At 36.4% G+C, this 17,781-nt stretch overlaps 2 protein-coding genes across 7 annotated transcripts; one reads left to right on the forward strand and one right to left on the reverse strand.

Annotated features, from left to right (window-relative positions):
• Positions 1–6,397: 6,397 nt before the first annotated feature.
• Positions 6,398–14,871, forward strand: LOC135141981 (probable cytochrome P450 6a23). Of its 6 annotated transcripts, none has more exons than XR_010282452.1 (6): positions 6,398–7,588; positions 7,634–7,885; positions 7,935–8,094; positions 10,548–12,553; positions 12,601–13,791; positions 14,560–14,871. XR_010282452.1 is itself a non-coding variant. In XM_064073611.1 (4 exons), the coding sequence occupies exons 1-4, from the start codon at positions 6,526–6,528 to the stop codon at positions 10,630–10,632; spliced, it is 1,560 nt and encodes a 519-aa protein (XP_063929681.1). In that variant the 5' UTR covers positions 6,398–6,525; the 3' UTR covers positions 10,633–14,871. The 6 variants fall into 6 exon arrangements, 1 of the variants encoding a protein (XP_063929681.1); XR_010282453.1 differs by having other exon boundaries at positions 14,591–14,871; XR_010282450.1 differs by having other exon boundaries at positions 10,548–11,315; positions 12,388–12,553; positions 12,601–14,871.
• Positions 8,099–9,207, reverse strand: LOC135141983 (farnesol dehydrogenase-like). Its single transcript, XM_064073612.1, has 4 exons — positions 9,038–9,207; positions 8,525–8,986; positions 8,286–8,441; positions 8,099–8,228 (listed from the first exon to the last, which is right to left on the reverse strand). The coding sequence occupies exons 1-4, from the start codon at positions 9,152–9,154 to the stop codon at positions 8,199–8,201; spliced, it is 765 nt and encodes a 254-aa protein (XP_063929682.1). The 5' UTR covers positions 9,155–9,207; the 3' UTR covers positions 8,099–8,198.
• Positions 14,872–17,781: the final 2,910 nt, after the last annotated feature.

The raw sequence follows: 17,781 nt of genomic DNA on the forward strand, positions 1-17,781 counted from the left end.
GATTCAAATACAAACCCGACAATGTCAGATTAGCAGAAAAACCAACGCGCAAAAACCTAATCACTTCTAACACAACCCTCGCTAATCCGGCTAACTCGAAGGACCATAAAATGAATATGTAGCTTACCAGAGTGAGATGAGTTGGACTTTCCGAGCTGTGCGTTCGGAGTGATCTTGGCCTGGAGGCGATGGCTGGGGTGCTTCTGGAGGAAGCACTCGGCATGGGGGTGCGCGGAATAGGGTTATGCCCTGACGCGGGTTATAGCGGTAGCGGGTACAATAGCGGGTACAATAGCGGGTACAACAATAGCGGGGTTATAATAATAGCGGGTACTACAATAGCGGGGTTATAAGAATAGCGGGTACTACAATAGCGGGGTTATAAGAATAGCGGGTACTACAATAGCGGGGTTATAAGAATAGCGGGAATCATAAAGCGGGATCAACGACAAGATGGCGGGTTATGTCGCTGCCGGTACGACTACGACTACACAATGCGCGTCCAGTCCACTCGACTTGTTGCTACTCAAGCGGTCACCAAAAGCAAAAAAGGGCCGCAATAGATCGGCCACCAGTGTAGCGAGGGTTGCGGGCGCAGTACTGAACCAAGCGATACAAATTAAACTAAAACTAAATAAATATTGAGTTGGGGACGAGACATACATATATGCCATAAAGTGGAAAATTCTAAATTTTTGAAATACAGCCAGTAACTTCTCAAGCTTACAATTAATCAGATTTAGTGAAAAACAGAATTAAAAAAACTTTACGTTTTATAAATTTACAGTACCATGACTTCTAAATATTTTGCAAGACATTTACAAAGGCAGAGAGAAAAGTTAAAATAATATTTAATTTAGACAAAGTTGGAAAAGAAAAAAATTGTTATCTGTATTAAGAGACGAAGGAAACTTATAAAGCACAGTTTGCGGAGAAAATAAGTGGTTACAGTTTGAAAAAATTAATGGAAAAAAAGCAAATACTATTAATTTTAAAAATACGGTATTGGAAGAAACTGAAATCGATCTGGAAAGATGGAAATGACGAAGAAGAAAATACAGAAGAAATAAAACAAAAGCGCGGACCGCAGTTATTAGGTTTTCAAATTACTGCCCATTCACAATGGACATAAGACATAAGAACAAGCGCATAACATAATTTACGTTTTTGGTCTGTCTGGCTTATGCTTATCTACGTTCACAGTGGACAGAGTGAACTCTGTAAGAATTGTTAAACTGCGCAAACGCAGAACGGAATAACTCCCGGCCAAACATAGAAACGGCTAACCTCAAACTGAGTCAAAAAAAATATCTAACCTACAATTTCATACGATATTCGAACTTAACAACTCGCAGTACAGAACAGACTCGCAGTGTGAAGCTTTGATTATAATTTATATAATATAATCAAAGGTGTGAAGTGCCAAGTACCAACTGTCAAAGGGAATTCAATAGCAGCATTCAAAAGTCCCTAGATTTTAACATAATTTTGACATAATTCGTGCACAAAGTTGAACGTTCATAAGCATAAGAATTACGTTCGTCCACTGTGAACAGGGGTACACGTTTTCCATCGTTTCAACTTTACGTATTTATGTAAGCTTTATGTACTTGTTATGCCTTATGTCCATTGTGAATGGGCAGTTAGTGACCACATGACCTGGACCGGAGCTTAGGTTTTTGGGTGACAATATGCTAGAAAAATTACTCCTATCTAAAATTATTTATACAAAACTTCACAATTTTTGTATGTATGTATCTGTGAGGTGGTGAAAAATGACATTATTTTAAGAATTTCACAAAAATTGAATATATCGTTTTTGATACAGTAAAAAAAAATGGTTGAAGGTTATTTCGACAGAACTTTCCTGGTCGTTGAAGTATAGTCCGACAACTCCCGCTCCATTAAAAAATTATAAAATTGATGTTGCGACGTTAGTTTCGTGCAGTGGTTGGAAGTAATAAGTAATGAGTAATTGTAATGCACTACTTTTCAAAAAATGTAACGAGTAATTGTACCGAATTACTTTTTTTTGAGTAATTCAGTCACTTCTACAATTACCCAAATACTTACCCAAATACTCAAAAATATTGTTTTGTTTTTCTCTGCGAATCATTTACTTAACCTGCTGGGTTTATTATACCTAGTTCGTCCCCACAAACAGAAGATTAACCCAGTAGGGAGTTAAAATCTAAAAGGAGTTTAGCCATAATATACATAAGCTCTTCATCATTTTAAGGGTGAGCTAAAACATACTGCAGCATAAGGAAATTCATATAAAGATCTGCCCAAGTTTTTGCCAAAAGTATACGTCCGATTGTAATAAACTTAACACCGTTGAAATGTGCGTAAAAAACCCTACCCAGAGTACTTTCCGTTTTTTAAATTTTGTAGTAAAAAAAAAACTACAACGCATTCAAATTGTGGGGAATATGAGATTATCTGGTTTTCGCTATTTATGGATCAATTTTAAATTTTCAAAAAAGTACATTAGTAGAAATTGTATTAAAAAATCCATTGCGCTTTACAGAAATAAAATATCTTAATAAACAAAAGTAAACAGGGGCAGAATATTTAAAAATTGTGGTCAAACAAACTTTAGGCAATTTTTCTGGTCCACTCAAATCTATAAGAAGTAACCGATAGAGCCCCTCCTTTTAAACCCTTCATAGTCCGACCATAATATTTTATGAGGGTGTCCACCCTCTAAGGTTTTCTAAATTTTATCTGTAAGTCACAACTCCAAGAGGCAATTAAAGACATACTTTTAAGTTTACATTATCTTGTAGCCCCCTTCTAAGTACTTGGGAACATCCTTTTTGTTAAAGATTGGTGGACTAATATTTACGATACATTTACAAGCCAATAAGATATTTTGAAATCTCCCACCAATGCAAATTTTTGTTTAAAAGTTGTTACAGTTGGCATCGAACTTTTATTGGTAGCTAGAGTGGAATGAAATTAGGCGCAAAAAAATTGGCTCTTCAATTTTTTAGTAAAATATGTAACATGTTGCCCCACAACAGTTCCATCTAGCGCCGCAGTGGAAAGGATGTTTAGTGTTGGTGCAGTGTGTTTTTAAGACAAAACGTCATGCCTTAGATGACGGAAATTTTGAATATCAGTTATTATTGAATTTAAATTATGAATATAGTCTTCTTACATGAAGTAGTTATTTGTTTTATTTTATTTACTGCAACAAATGCGTTAGTAAAATAAATCATTCACTCCCTTTTTCATCCTAACACGTTTTTTCTTGACCCTTTGGAACCATACAACAAACATCTAAAATAGTGTCGATCAAAATTTTCAAAGTGCAAAAAGTAATTGTTAAAGTAATGCATTACTTTTTAAAAGTAATTGTTCCAATCACTGGTTTCGTGATAACCTCTATAAAGTAAAAACCAGTGGCGTAATTAACATTCCGCAGTCCCTGCATCGCAGATAATCAACAGGAAAAAATGTAGATATTCTCAATTTCTCAGTACATGCTTACTCTCCACTGCTTATGTAATTAGACGACTAAAAAGTTTAGATTACAAGCGTCAGCTGTTAAAAGAAAATTAAACTGATTTTTTTCACCTCAAAGCAGAAGAGAGGACTGATTAATAAATTAATCACATTCAGTTTTTTCCCAAAAACACTTATAAATTTGAAGAACATTTATCCTGCAAGACTATAATATGATGGACAAAGTTTTATTGACGATTAACATGCTTTCAATAAACTTAAGATATTTGCAAGATTTCACAGCATTCAGGTTTTACAATTTAATTTGTAAAATATTTTTACATAATTTTGAGTTTTTTTCAAAAATCTGGGTAAATCAAGGGTAAAAACACGGATTCATAAATGACACATGCAGGTGCATGTCATTTTATATAATTTTAAAACATTTATTCGGCAGAATTGTATGATATAGCATCATGATTTTCGGAGAGGTCGTAAATACGTAAATTTTGAGTAATCATTTATCTTCAGAGGATTCGGTTTTGCAATTTCAAAGTTAAATTGTAAAATACAATTTTTAATTTTTTCCCAAAAAATCTGGATCTCTAGCGTAAAAAGTCAACACGGATTCTTCAATTATACATGCAGGAGTATGTCTGTCTGCTGTCCCGATTTTTATTAGACAGATCATCTCCGAAAGTACTGGGCCGATTGTTGTCAAATTTTGTATTTACATTAGGAAGATCATGTGGATGGTAAAGCGTTAACCAAAATTTATCTAATCATCCCCACTAATTATGTGATGATATCACTTCCAAATTGTACATAGCAAATGGGTTTTAAATTGTATTAAATAACAAAATGGTTTATGAAGCCGTGCTGAGTTTTTACCCGAAACGTCCGTCAGAATTATAAAACAACATTTTGGAATTTAATTTTGAATTTGCAAAACCGAATGCTTTGAAATCTTGCAGCTGTTTTAAAGTTATGATAAGCATACTACATTTTTAATCAAAATACACTTGCTTATCCCCCCAAAAAATTCCTGACGTCGGCTCAAAATTTTTCCGAATAAATTCTATCTAAAATGTCCAAATATGATGAGTCTACATATACTTGTGATTTATCGTTTCATTCATATTTTTTGAATTTACTTATACAGGCTAACTCAAAAAAATCAATGAATGATCAACAGCATGGTAATTTTTTTATCAAAATGTATTTGCTCATCCCCCTAAAAAATGTATATCGTCACCTCAAAATATTGTTGAATAAATTCTGTCTTACATATGCAAAATATGATAAGTCTATACTTGTGATTTATCATTGCATGAATATTTTTTAGATTTGCTTATAAGGGGTGTCTCAAGAAAATTAATGACTGAGTCAATTTTCTTATTGATTAATTCGAGAATTGTAAAACTGAATACTGAACTGAATGAGACGTTTTAAATTTATTGTAAGTAATGATACATTGTTAATCAAAATATATCTGTTTATTTCTCTCAAAAAATTGATGATATCATCTCAAAATTTTGTCGAATAAATTCTACCTAAAATGTGCAAAATATGATGAGTTTTTACTTGTGATTTATCATTGTATTCATATATTTTAATTTTACTTAAAGAGGTGGGTCAAAAGAATTAATGAATGAGTCAACTTATTTTATTAATTGCATCAGGAACGGCTCACTCCATTTTCTCAGAAAATTTTGGTAATTCAATACTGTTTTTTTTTTTAGTATTACATTGCACCGATCCAAATTGATATATGTCTCGTTGTTTTTTCTTGCACTGGTAAATACGCTGTGACTACTTTTTTTTGTGCTGTGACTAGTATTATCCATGTTGATGATTTCATTAAAAATTTTTATTGCTCAAATTAAGAACCAGTCATCCCATTTTCTGGAAAATTTGAAAAACACGTCTTTATAATAATAATAATGTTAAAATAAGAATTATATTATACAATCAGAGCATTTTGTTCGATTGTGTTTTAAATAATAATTTTAGCCTTTGTTTTAAGAAAATAAACTCATTCAAATCAAACTAATTTCTATGTGACATTCTTTCGATGTATAAGCATATTATAAACACTTGAGCATCAGATTGCTATTACCTAGTGTTGGAGGACAAGTGTTGTTAGAGATGGATTATTTTAAGTTCAATATGGTGAGTCATCAGAATCTAACAACAGACTGTCAGTCAGTAGCGTAACATGCACAATTCAGAAAAGGGGTGATTTTTAAATTTATGTTTTTAAATCGCAAACAACACCTGGGAACATAAATTTAAGTGAACTGCTTAACACGCTAGCACGAGTGCGGATGAATCGATTAGGCACTAATCTAAACAGGTAAAAACTCATCCCAGGTAGAAAACTTCACAATGATTAGGATTTGCTTATCAAATTTTTATGCCAGCATTCGACAATTGTCAACAATAGTCTCTTACGGAATTTTACTTTTTAATACTAATAATAACAATATTCGTGCAAATTCCCTCTTAACTTATGGTGCCAAAATATACTAAATTTACGATAAGTGGGTACGAAGCACCTAAGGTGTTGTAATAGGTATGTTTGTTTGAAAGAACACAAAAAAGTGGCAACAACGCAAGGTGCCACAAAAGCATTGATTGTCTCAATTTACATACAGATGGGTGCCTTATTACTGTTGATTTTGATTGTGCCGCTTTTACATTATTTATCAAATCGGTATATACACCGGGCGTCACAATTACATTCATCCTACAGGGTGCCACTTAATACAAAACTTATGTATATATATATATATATATATATTTTTTTTTTTTTGATAAAATATTGTTTTGACAATGTGAAACACCACAAGATACTACTCTCCCCTACATTACAACCGAGACAGATCTGAAAATAAATAACTTTGACCTTGTCCACGCAATAGTAAACAGATGTTCATTCTTTACTCAAGCGCGATTTACGACAAGCATTAAAGCAGTTAAATTAATTACGATAATTCAGATAAAAGTACAGTTTCAAACATATCACATATTAAATTCTCCAGAAGGTTCCTGTGTGCTTATAAAGTGCTAAAAATGTTTTTTGCGGACTCACCTACCGGTGATTTCATCATCATAGTTATAACTCTATCAGTTATAATTGTCAGTGTATACAACTGGTTTTATCTACATTGGAACCGAAGAAATGTACCCTGCCTGCAAACAGATTTTTCTAGTTTGAACGAACACCTTGGCATCAAATTCAAACATGTCTATAATCTAATGAAACAAAACCAATGGAAACATGGAGGAGTTTTTATCCAAGTGACACCAATTTACGTTGTCAGGGATCTACATCTACTCAAAAACATCATGACTAAAGATTTCCAATACTTTCCACACCGTGGACTGTACTACAACGAAAAAGACGATCCTCTGAGTTGCCACATTTTCAACACCAGTGGCCCAAAATGGCGTCGTATGAGAACAAACCTCAGTCAGATCTTCACTCCCGGCAAACTAAAATCAATATTTCCGCTTCTTCTAAGCTGTAAAGAAATTCTGATCAAAAAGATTGAAACTGAAATAAACAGAAAAATACCCTTTGAAGCTAAAACAATTGCGGATAGTTTCATTGGTGATGTTATCGAGTCCTGCGTTTTTGGTCTAGACTGGCAAAATTTTTCCGAGCAATCACCCATACAACAATTCGGGAGAAAAATTTTCAGGCGATCACGTACCAGAAGAGTGAAGGGTTTCATAGTTGACAATTTTCCAAAACTTGGAAGAATTTTAAACATTGCTTTGATACCAAAAGACGCATCTACGTTCTTTCTGAAGATAGTTGAAGAGGCAATCGATTACAGGAAAAAGCAACACATTGTAAGACACGACTTTCTTCAAGTACTCACCGAACTGAGAAACGAAGATGGAAGCTATTTGAAAATTGAAGAAATAGCAGCTCAGTGTTTTATTTTCTTTCTGGCAGGGATGTCCACGTCACCGACTGCCATCAGTTTTGCTCTGTACGAGCTTGCGAAAAACGAAGATATACAAGAGAGTGTTCGAGAAGAGGTCGGAAAAGTTTTGGAGAAGTACCAAAACGTGATTACGTATGAGGCCATCCAAGAAATGAAATATTTAGAGCAAGTGTTAGATGGTGAGTTTGTCATGTCGAAGAGTTGAAGGTAAAAAGATATTTTAGAAACTTTAAGAAAGTACCCGCCGGCAGCATATTTAAATCGGAAGTGTGTAAAAGACTACAAAGTTTTTGGTACTGATGTGGTGATTGAGAAAGGTACTACAGTTGTGATTCCGGTTCTTGGTATTCACCATAATGAGGAATTTTATCCTGAGCCTGAGAAATTTGATCCTGAACGTTTTAATGACACAAATAAGGGTTTAAGAGAAAGTTATGCGTTTATTCCGTTTGGAGAAGGACCTAGAATTTGTATAGGTAAGAAAAAAAATTGTTGTTAAATGAGATCTATACGGTAAGGTTTTAGGTATGCGTTTTGGGCAGATACAATCAAAATTGGCATTAATTTCTTTGTTAAGAAATTTTAAGTTTACTATTAATAACAGAACACAAGAACCTTTGAAGATGAAAAAAAGTACTTTAGTACTGACTGCGGAAAGTGGAATTTGGTTGAATGCCAATAAATTGTAATTAACTTTACGGGTTTTTGTTTTATTCTATAAGCTTATCAATTGTCAATGTTTATAATGATGTTGGCTATATTTAACATCATTTTGAAATTTCTCTGTTCCTAAAACGGCCTTATCGTTAGTTCATGAACCTAGCATAAAAATAATTTATATTAATTAATAGTTAACACTCCACATTCTAAACTCACTTGAACATGTCCTGGCGTTGACAGAACGTAGACAACGCCATCAGCGATATCTTCAGCTTGCAAAATAGGTCGTTTATGAAATTCTTCTCTAACGTCTGATGGTAACTTTGTACCTAATGTGGTTAACTCTGTGGCTACCAGCCCAGGACTAATACTCTACAACAAGATACAGTCTATAGTCATATTTTTATAAGAATTATTATAATATAATGTATTTATTTAACACTACTTCCACTCACCGTAACTCTGATTTTAGTACCAAGACTGTTCAACTCCTGCCTCAACGTTTCAGTTAAAGCAGTAACAGCAAATTTAGAAGCCGGGTAGACATTGAACTGAGGAGAAAAAACTCGATGACCTGCCGCACTATTGATATGAATAATATGACCATCATCAATCTTGTGTTTCTTCATTGAACTTATTGCTTCTCTTGTAGCTATACACAAACCCAAAACATTCAGATCGAAAACTTTCCTCCAGTCTTCAGTGCTGGTATTTGTCAGTCCACCTCCAGTACCCGTTCCCGCATTGTTGATAAGAATGTGTACTGGTCCTAAATTATCGTCAACCCATTTGAAAGCACCCTGAATGTCTTCCTCTTTTCTTAAATCTGTTTTAATTGCGTAGAGTTTCCCTTTTTTGTTGCTGAGAGTCTTAGCATGCTCTTCGATTAATTCTGGGCGACGTGCAAGTCCAACAACCTGTGAAAAGTGCGTTTAAATTCAAAAAAGTCTTTCAGATTTATCACTTACAATTAGGCCGTTTTCAACAAGTTGGTCAGCGATGGCAGCACCGATTCCAGCACTAGCTCCGGTTACAATGGCTACTTTGCCTACCCATCTATGACATCTATCCATAGAAATTACCATTGTCGCAGTTTGTCTGTCATGTACTGACGAGATTTGTCGTTTTACTACTCAACGTTGATAACTGTGTTTTAAAAATGTATAGGTTATCAGGTTCTGTAAACTCGAGATAACAGCCTATATAGTATTTTGTGTAAACAAGAATTTTTCATTTAGAATTTGGAAGATCTGACGAATTTTTACTTCTCGAGCGTAAGCCAAGAAAGTATTGCAATCGAGTCCATCAACTGACTTTCTATTTTTACGTTTTCTCGACCACTGATGACCCCCTAAATTATAAAACAACATTTTCAAGAAGGCAAGGCCGTGTATGGTCAAGGCAGCACACTGTAATTTCTATATCTATACCTTGAAACCGAAATTGGATCATATATACATACAGGTTGTTATTGAAAGGTACGTACAACAAAATTGACAGTCCTTCGCGAAGTCTAAGAAGTCTGAAAAACTTATGTTGTGTTATCAAAATTATAAGGGGAAAATTAACCTTTATCCAACCTTTTTAGACGCTACTGAACGATAAATAAGTAAAATTAATTTAATTTAGTAAATCCTAGCAACTGTAACAATAAAACTTTTGTCAAGACTAAATGTTGCAATAGAAACGAGAGATGATTTTTTTGACCAGAGGCGTACAACGAATTTGGACATAAATTTTAATAATTTTTATCTCGAAAAGGAGAACACTTTTACTTGAACTTTTTTTAACTTTTAGCACCCATACTTCGAGACCAATTCCCGATTTTATTTTGTACGTACCTTTCAATAACACGCTGTATATATATTTAACTTAAACTTTTTACCAAATCTTTATCTCCATTTTTAACAACGCGGTTTTTTAATTTTTGGATGCCAGAAAAAGGTTTTATATGTAGCCTTTTGGTGAGACAATTCTTTTGTAATCAAATAGTATAAGAAAGGAGATGATTTGTCTTTAATAATCGCGACGTCATCAACAGTTTTATTTTGATTATGTAAAAATGAAATTTTACCAAATTTATGGCAAAAACATTGAGCTATGCCCCGACTCATTCTTACATCCTCGGCGACTCAGAGTGCCAGAGAATATGTATTTAGTAATAAAAAATGTCTTGACACTTTTCGCTAATTTTGACCGTTTGGTGAAAATGCTTGTTGTCAAACATCACTGCAGAATCGGAGTAATGCAACTGGTGTTGTATTTTGTGCTCACTGTGACAGTTTGACTACCGCTATTTAAGTGTCCAATAAATTTCAATGTGTCGTTAATAATAATTGCTCTTAACATGCAATGATGGAGTATTTAATATATGTATTTGAATTGCTATTTCTTGACTTAATTTGTTCCGACTGAAAATTAGCAATGTGTATGAGTTGTGAGTGAATTCCGCTCAAATGTAACTACATTATTTTTCAGGTATCTAAAGAATTGCTTTGCACATAAGAGGGTAATCAAATTTTTTGACAACAACGGCCCTGCACTTAGTTTGCATTTGTCCTAATTATATTATTTTGTATATTAGCCATACCTAATATTGGGATTAGATGGTTTCCTGGTGTATTTAAAATAAAAAGGGTGAAATTTTGACAAATGGAACCATATTTAAAGAAATAACATTTATACCAGCACCTTGGTCTAAACTTATGAGCGTTCGTTTGTTAATAACATCAACGCAAATACATAAGAGAGATTTGGATCTCCCATAATTGCCCATTTGGGGTGAAACGGTTCTACAAGTTGCAACGAAGCGAATTTTCGCGGACCGGAAACTGCGACAAGTACCGAGAACCAGGGGTAAATCCGCGATTGTCCCGCCAACGTGGCCAGAAAACGGGAATTCTTTTTCGAACCTTCACTTAGCTTGGAAGTGTTCTGCCCCGTGCTGTGGCGGTGGAAGCGGAAATGTCTTTTTGGAAGTGAAAACCGACCACCGCAGCGTAAATACCGTTTTCCGGTAATCGTTTATTAATGCATGCTTTTAGGCAACCAGATATACCCCTCCCTATCTGAAATATTATATTTCTAAATGTCAAAAATTTACTGAATCAATTCAAAATGGACAATTAATTGTATAGAAATGGATTCTTTAACGCCTCCTTCACTAAATTTACTTCCCGGATAAGGCAATGGGCTTTACCAAAAACCTATGATGAGTTTGTTGTATGGCGCGCCGGAAAGCAGGTGGTAAGTTGTATTTTTGCATCCTTCTCCGAAATTTCCCAAAAAGCAAGCTTGTGGCCAAAGTATTCTATGCTTCCGTCCACTTTAAGCATTCATCATGATTTGGAGATATCCAAATTTAATAAACCACGGTGGTAGAAGTAAGGTGTGGAAACCTCATTCATAACTTTCCTCAAAATCATTGGTAGAAAACACAAATCGCGTGGTTTGGACTATATGTCATTAGCTGTCCACACCACAGCGACGTCTAGAGAGATCAGTTGAAATTAAGTAATAGAAAACTGCATTAAATCTTTGACATTTATGCCAATGTCATTTATTACCCAATCCCAAATGTCGAATCATCCACCAATCACACGATTCACACCAAAGACCAACCACAAACCGTAGTGCTGTGATTTATTTTCCCTCCAACGAATCTGTCACTTAATTCATTCATAAATACACTGACAAGTTGAAATGTTAATACATAGATGGACATACTGTGCTGCATACTATTTCGTAGTAAATAAGCCTACTGGGATGCGTGTTTTATTCAATAAATTGGAGCGGCTTGTTTCCACACCTTACTTCTACCACCGTGTAATAAACTAATAGGAGTAATATTTACAGTAAACTCACTTGACATACACCTTGTAAAATTTTTATGACTTGAGCGGCTTAAGCCAAACCACCCTTATGAGTCAAACTGGCTATTGTAAGCTTTATGGTCCCGAACCGCAAGGATTATCCATTGTTGCCATAATGGAGCTGTGAAGTGAGTAAGTTATACAACAGCCAGTTTGACTTATAAGGGTGCTTTAGCTTAAGCCGCTTAAGTCATAAAAGTTTTAAAAGGTGTACATCAAATAAGTTTACTGTATTAAAAAACATGTTCACTTATGTGTTTGGTTGCATAACTCATATTTTGAATTTTCAGTAATTTAATAAAATTGCGATTACCGGAAAAGTATTGTAAACTAACTCGACTGTTAATTGGCGATTAATAATCTCAAATATTAACGCGCAAGGAACGAGCTCGCTAAAATATTTCGATTATTAATCGCCTTTATTAACAAACTTTTTGGTTAAATAGTGTAACGATTTTTAAATCTAAGCGCGCTCGGTGAGCAAGGTATCGGAAGAGTGGAGTCGGTTTTTACGGGCGGCGAGAAAAAGAGGAGGTGAAGAGCGTTTTTTGAGCGAATTGAAATGCGGTGAAAAGCGAGATTTTGGCAAAATAAGGAACCAATAACAGCTAGGTGAGTGCCTATTTGGCCTAGAATATTTAAATAACAGGAGGAACTAGGTTCTATGTACGGGTGGCGTCGATTCGTGATTGGTTGCCGTCTCCGTCTTCACTGTCCCATACCCATCGATTCGTGGTTGGTTGCCGTCTCCATCGTTGCTGTCCCATACTATGGTAACATCTCCTAGGGGAGCTTTGAACAAAAGAGGATCGCTCCGAAGTACTTCACCAGGAAAGAGCTTATGTAAATTTGCGGAAAGTAGCATGTAAGATCGTAAAATAAGTCTGTAGTCCGTTCGTCAATTCCCCTTCCTTGTTGGGTTAACTACCCAGCTGGCGCCGAAAGGACCCCCCAACAAAAAAGGCCGGAGAACGTCAAAATCGCCACAATAGCTATTTGGGTTTTCCTGCCTATTTGCAGACCATTTTTTTAATCGCCGCCGCCGTTGAGCACATTGCGTTTTCCGCCGCCGCGCTCCCCTCCCGGGTCGCCATACCAACCCGGCGCGATTTCCCGTTCTAGGGTCGCCGCCCCTAGCGCCAGGAGGAGCCCGTCTCGAAGGAAGTTGACGTCCAGGAGGGAATGACCGTGCCGGACATTTTGTTCCTTTTTTTCTTGTTTTGGTAAAACCGTATTTTTTTTTAAGATTAACGTAAGATTATTTTAGCCGTGTAGCTGGTGGCAAGGAATAAAATCCCGATTGTTGTTAGTAAAATTCCTCCGTTTTACTTCTTGTTTCCGCGGGCGCTCACCAGACCACTAGGAGAACTGTGACTCCGGCTTTAGAGCCATCCCGGTGCCCGAGTACCACCGCTCCTGACTGAAGGCGCCTCCCACCTGTTACTTTCTCAGCGGCTTGGCACACCACCCCCATACGATATCGGCGAAATTCCAGACCGTCACCGGGAGTTTCGTGGCACAATCGTCGCAGCCGATATGGAGATGGACCTGGAGGAGTTGGTCACGTCTCTCCCGACCGTCATCAATGAGATCGTAGACACCGTCGTCGTATCGACCTCTACCGCCTCCATATCGACGCCGACGTTTGGGTACGTGGTGGCGAAGTCGGCTGCAGCGATTTTGGTGACCTGGAACTTTTCGCTAACCAGGCCTGTCATCCCACGCCCGTAATTTCGCGTCCGGTGATGCCAGCGCCGTTCCCATGGCCAGCCTCCACCAGCGCTACGCCCCATTGTAACTTGTTCGTCCCGCCTCTGGTGAGGTCCTCAACAGCCGAATCGACGAGCCAAGTACGTAGATGTATATATATAGTACAGGAACCCGCCCCGTCTTTGACTGTCGCCCCAACCGACAGCTACGAGACCAATCGCGCCGTCTCCGATTCACGAATTTCAACCGCCACCGCCCAAGCGTCCGCCTCTCGTGCAGCCACTTGCACCGACACCACCCTACTTGAATCGGGACACGGTCCAGGCGTGCTATGTACGCCCACGGGACACCCGTTGGGAAGCCCTAGACCTGGAGCGCAACAACCGTGTCCTTTTTTTTGCCGACGAAAGAGGGGAATAATTTTTTTGCGCCATAACTTCAATCATCATCATCCAGATATCATTGCAAAAAAATAAGACTTTATTAACGCAAATTAAATTAACAAATTTTCTAACTGTTCTAATTCATACGATGGATTATCTGAGTTAAATGAGTTTTCTTAAATGCTTCAGTTTCTTTGGTTGCCGGAATCATCAGTTGGTATCTGAATTTTCAGTCGAACTATGGTCCTCGGATCTTTTAATAGGTGGCAATAGGGACTTAAAGACTTCGGCTTGTTCTTCACCATGAAACTTTAAAATACATTTTTCCTACATATAATCCTCTTGTAACTGTAAAGTAACCATCGCCTTCATCATGCTGCAACTTATTATTTCCTCGCATGGGACGATCAGATATCTCTTGCGATCACAGTGTAGTTCAACGTGAAATTCAATTTCAATTTTCACAAGGGTTACAGTCCCATTACGAGTATATATTTTGCAGAAATTTGCATTACTTAATCATAGATGCTTCAGGTGACGGTCCGGAATTTCACAGATATCGCATGAGGGTGGAAGCCTCAGTGCCCAGTCCTGGGCCGACTAATGCCGCTGAAAAGAAACACGTCTGGGCGGCCTAGGCTATGAGATCACCTTCACACCATATAATGAATGCATTTTTGAATAGAGCTTCTTTTTCTGAATTCATTGATATTTTGTATAGAATAATTTATAACTTTGTGTTAAGTTTAAAATATTTTATTATATTTTTCATTTCTTATTATCTAGATGTACCTCTGTAAATTGTGTAATTGTAATAACACTGTATCTACGTATGACTGTCGTCGTTTGAACTTCCTAGCCATGTCCTTTGTATACCTAATAAATAAATCAATCATAATTACGCTTTTGATTTTTAATTTATGTAAATAAAATATTTAAGCGAATTCTAACGGTTAACGGCTTCTAGATTCACCACCCGTAACGTTAAATTCTAGTGTGTGGCTCTAGACTTTGTAAGAAATAAAGTTGTTTGAATTTTTGACAGGGGGGCGCAGGGCTGATGTTCGCAGCCAGGGCTGATGTTCGCAGCCCGGGGCAGGGTATGTTTAAGGCGGTCCTGCATCGATTCTTGTATTTTACACTAGAGAAAATTACATATCGTACAAAAATCATCAGGAATATGAAGGAAGTCAAAAACAATACAACAAAGTTGATAGAAGCAAGAAGAAATGTAGGTCTTGTAATAAATCAGAAGAAGAGTTAATGTAATACAACAAGGAGATGTTAAATTTGAAGTCAGAAAAGGGGAAAATGGAATTTGCAGAATTAACTGAATTTATAAATGGAAAGAAAAGATAGAGGCAAAAATGCTAAAAGCTTTCAAATGCGTAGAGTTAGGGTGAATAAACCACTTAATAAGAGCAAAGGACCTGTCGGGAAATACCAGGTTAAGATTATACGCATTAAACATTCTTACTGCCCAAGGAGCTATACGGCTGTGAAACATGGACAATGAACAAGAAGACTAGAAGATGATTAGGAGAATAGTAATGGGAACAAACCGAAGAAGGCTATATCAGAAGAACAAACCACGAAATTTATGAGATATATCAAGAAAGCAAAATTGTTGATATGTAGAATACGATAAAAAAGATTTCAGTGAGTTGGTCATATCGAAAGGATGGTACTGGACACGGTTCTGATACCACTGTCTGGTAATGACCTTTCGTCAGCTAGCTTTTTGAAAGCAACCACAAAATGAATGTTCCCGAAATATCCTCTCAAACGGACAACCCCTTGAAAGTAACTACTTTTAAGTTTTTGAGAGAGTTATTCTCAAATGGACAGGTTAATGTTAATTATATGACGAACTTGAGAAAAAAAAGTGGTGTCACATATTTTTTTTATTTCATGTACCTAGACCTCGATGGTAATATTATTAGAGTAACAGTCAGTGGCAGATGAACTGTAATTGCCCTAATTACAAGCTTATAGGTACTACTTATGTCCGTTGATTTTATGGGTCTTCACCATCTTGAGGTATAGACCCTTTCCCAGGTTTGTCCTGATAAAAATTTAATAAACTTAATGTTAACAGACGAAAAGATGCGGTGTATGCTGCTCACAGTTTATCCTCAGAAGCTGACCAGATTGATCTGAGATATACTCCTCAAAAACATGAGTAAAACATTTGTTTATATGATCGTTACTTACTAAAATGTTATCGAGACAAGAAGTAATTCTAGTAGGTTGTTTAATTAAATAAGCCATGTTATAATATAACTGTTCAAGATATCCAGCAGGTATTTAAGGCTTCTGTCCTCGTCTTTTTCAAAGTGTATGTTAAAATCTCCCAGTACAATTCGAGATTTATTTCTTACCTGAGAATAATGGCTCAATATAAGATCAAGTGTCTCAAAAAAGATGTTCAAGTTAACATAGTCTACATGAGGTGGTCTAAATAGACCCAATACAATAAAATTGAAATCTGACAATTCAATAGCAATATGTAAACACAATCACCTTTAGTGTTAATCAGTGTCATGATAGCAATATTAAATAAAATTGTTGAACACTATAAAGGCGTCACGTTCACGAAAAACCTTGTAAAATGGTTCACTCAATGGCTGAATGGATGGATAAAGTAGCAGTAGCAACGGGTGCTAATGCTCGAATTGGTGCTTCAATAGTAGAGGCTCTGCTAGAAAAAGGAGTGATTGTAATTACAAACTACTTCAAACACTAGTTCCCATAACCAATTCTATTTCAGGTAGTAGCAATTGCTTGCCGAACCGAATTAATCGAAAAACGCGCCAAAAATTTAACAAAGAAGCAAAAACTCTACGCTATTAAAGCAGACTTAAGTGAAGAAGACGATTTTAAGTGTTCTGAAATGGCTTGAAGATAACGCAGGTCTTTTCCCATTCTTATTAACAATGCTGGAACCACCTCAATGGGTGGCCTTCTCGACACTTCGACCGAAAATATGAAGAAAGTCCTCGATTTGAATATTCTGGCACTGTCTATAATAACAAGAGGAATAGTGAAGATATGTCAATGCTGCTTATAATATTTTTAGCACTACGTTAAATACTCTATTTCAGGAACCTTTCCCATTTAACAAAGTATGGTCTACTTATAAAACTAAAGGTGACTTTACTCATGTACCACCGGTATTAAGTAGAGATGAGCGATACCGTGATTTTGCGATCACGGTGATCACGGCGACCGCTCCTTTTGAATCACGGTGATTTTAAACGGTGATTTTGTCATGGTGATCAAGGAACGGCGAACGACGAAAGTAGCGATTTAATATTAGGATCACGGCGCCGGCGTGAACCGCGACTTTTCACGGTTCTTTCTTGTCACCGTGACTTGGACGGTGATCACAGGAACGGTTTCAATATTCTCTCGCGGAGGAACGGTGATCGCAGGAACGGTGATCGTAGGAACGGTTTCAATATTTTTTCGCGGGGGAACGGTGAAACGGTGTGCCATGTGAACAGCAGAAAATTCCGATATATCGATGAATGAATAAACAGTAATTCTTGGGAACAAATAAATAACAACAAATCATATAGTAAATGTAAATTCATTGGCACATAAAAACATTATGCATAAAATGCATAATTAATTAAAGAAAAACTACCTCCAAATAACTAGATGTCGCCTCAGATTTTATAGCAAACTGTATGAAAAGAAAATAATAGCAAAATTTACCATTCACTGTTTCGTATTACCGGAATC

The sequence above is a fragment of the Zophobas morio genome, unplaced genomic scaffold (genome assembly GCF_036711695.1).
Source record: "Zophobas morio isolate AGI-343-1 ecotype UQ-CSIRO unplaced genomic scaffold, CSIRO_AGI_Zmor_V1 ptg000046l, whole genome shotgun sequence".
NCBI lineage: Eukaryota > Metazoa > Arthropoda > Insecta > Coleoptera > Tenebrionidae > Zophobas > Zophobas morio.

Excerpts from the sequence above, each read along its gene's own strand:
- LOC135141983 (XM_064073612.1), bottom strand. The coding sequence starts at position 9,154 with ATGGTAATTTCTATGGATAGATGTCATAGATGGGTAGGCAAAGTAGCC. Across the intron at positions 8,442-8,524 it reads GTACTAAAATCAGAGTTACG|AGTATTAGTCCTGGGCTGGT; the intron begins GTGAGTGGAAGT and ends ATCTTGTTGTAG. Across the intron at positions 8,229-8,285 it reads CAACGCCAGGACATGTTCAA|GTTCATGAACTAACGATAAG; the intron begins GTGAGTTTAGAA and ends TTTTTATGCTAG.
- LOC135141981 (XM_064073611.1), top strand. The coding sequence starts at position 6,526 with ATGTTTTTTGCGGACTCACCTACCGGTGATTTCATCATCATAGTTATA. Across the intron at positions 7,589-7,633 it reads TTTAGAGCAAGTGTTAGATG|AAACTTTAAGAAAGTACCCG; the intron begins GTGAGTTTGTCA and ends AAGATATTTTAG. Across the intron at positions 7,886-7,934 it reads AGGACCTAGAATTTGTATAG|GTATGCGTTTTGGGCAGATA; the intron begins GTAAGAAAAAAA and ends GTAAGGTTTTAG.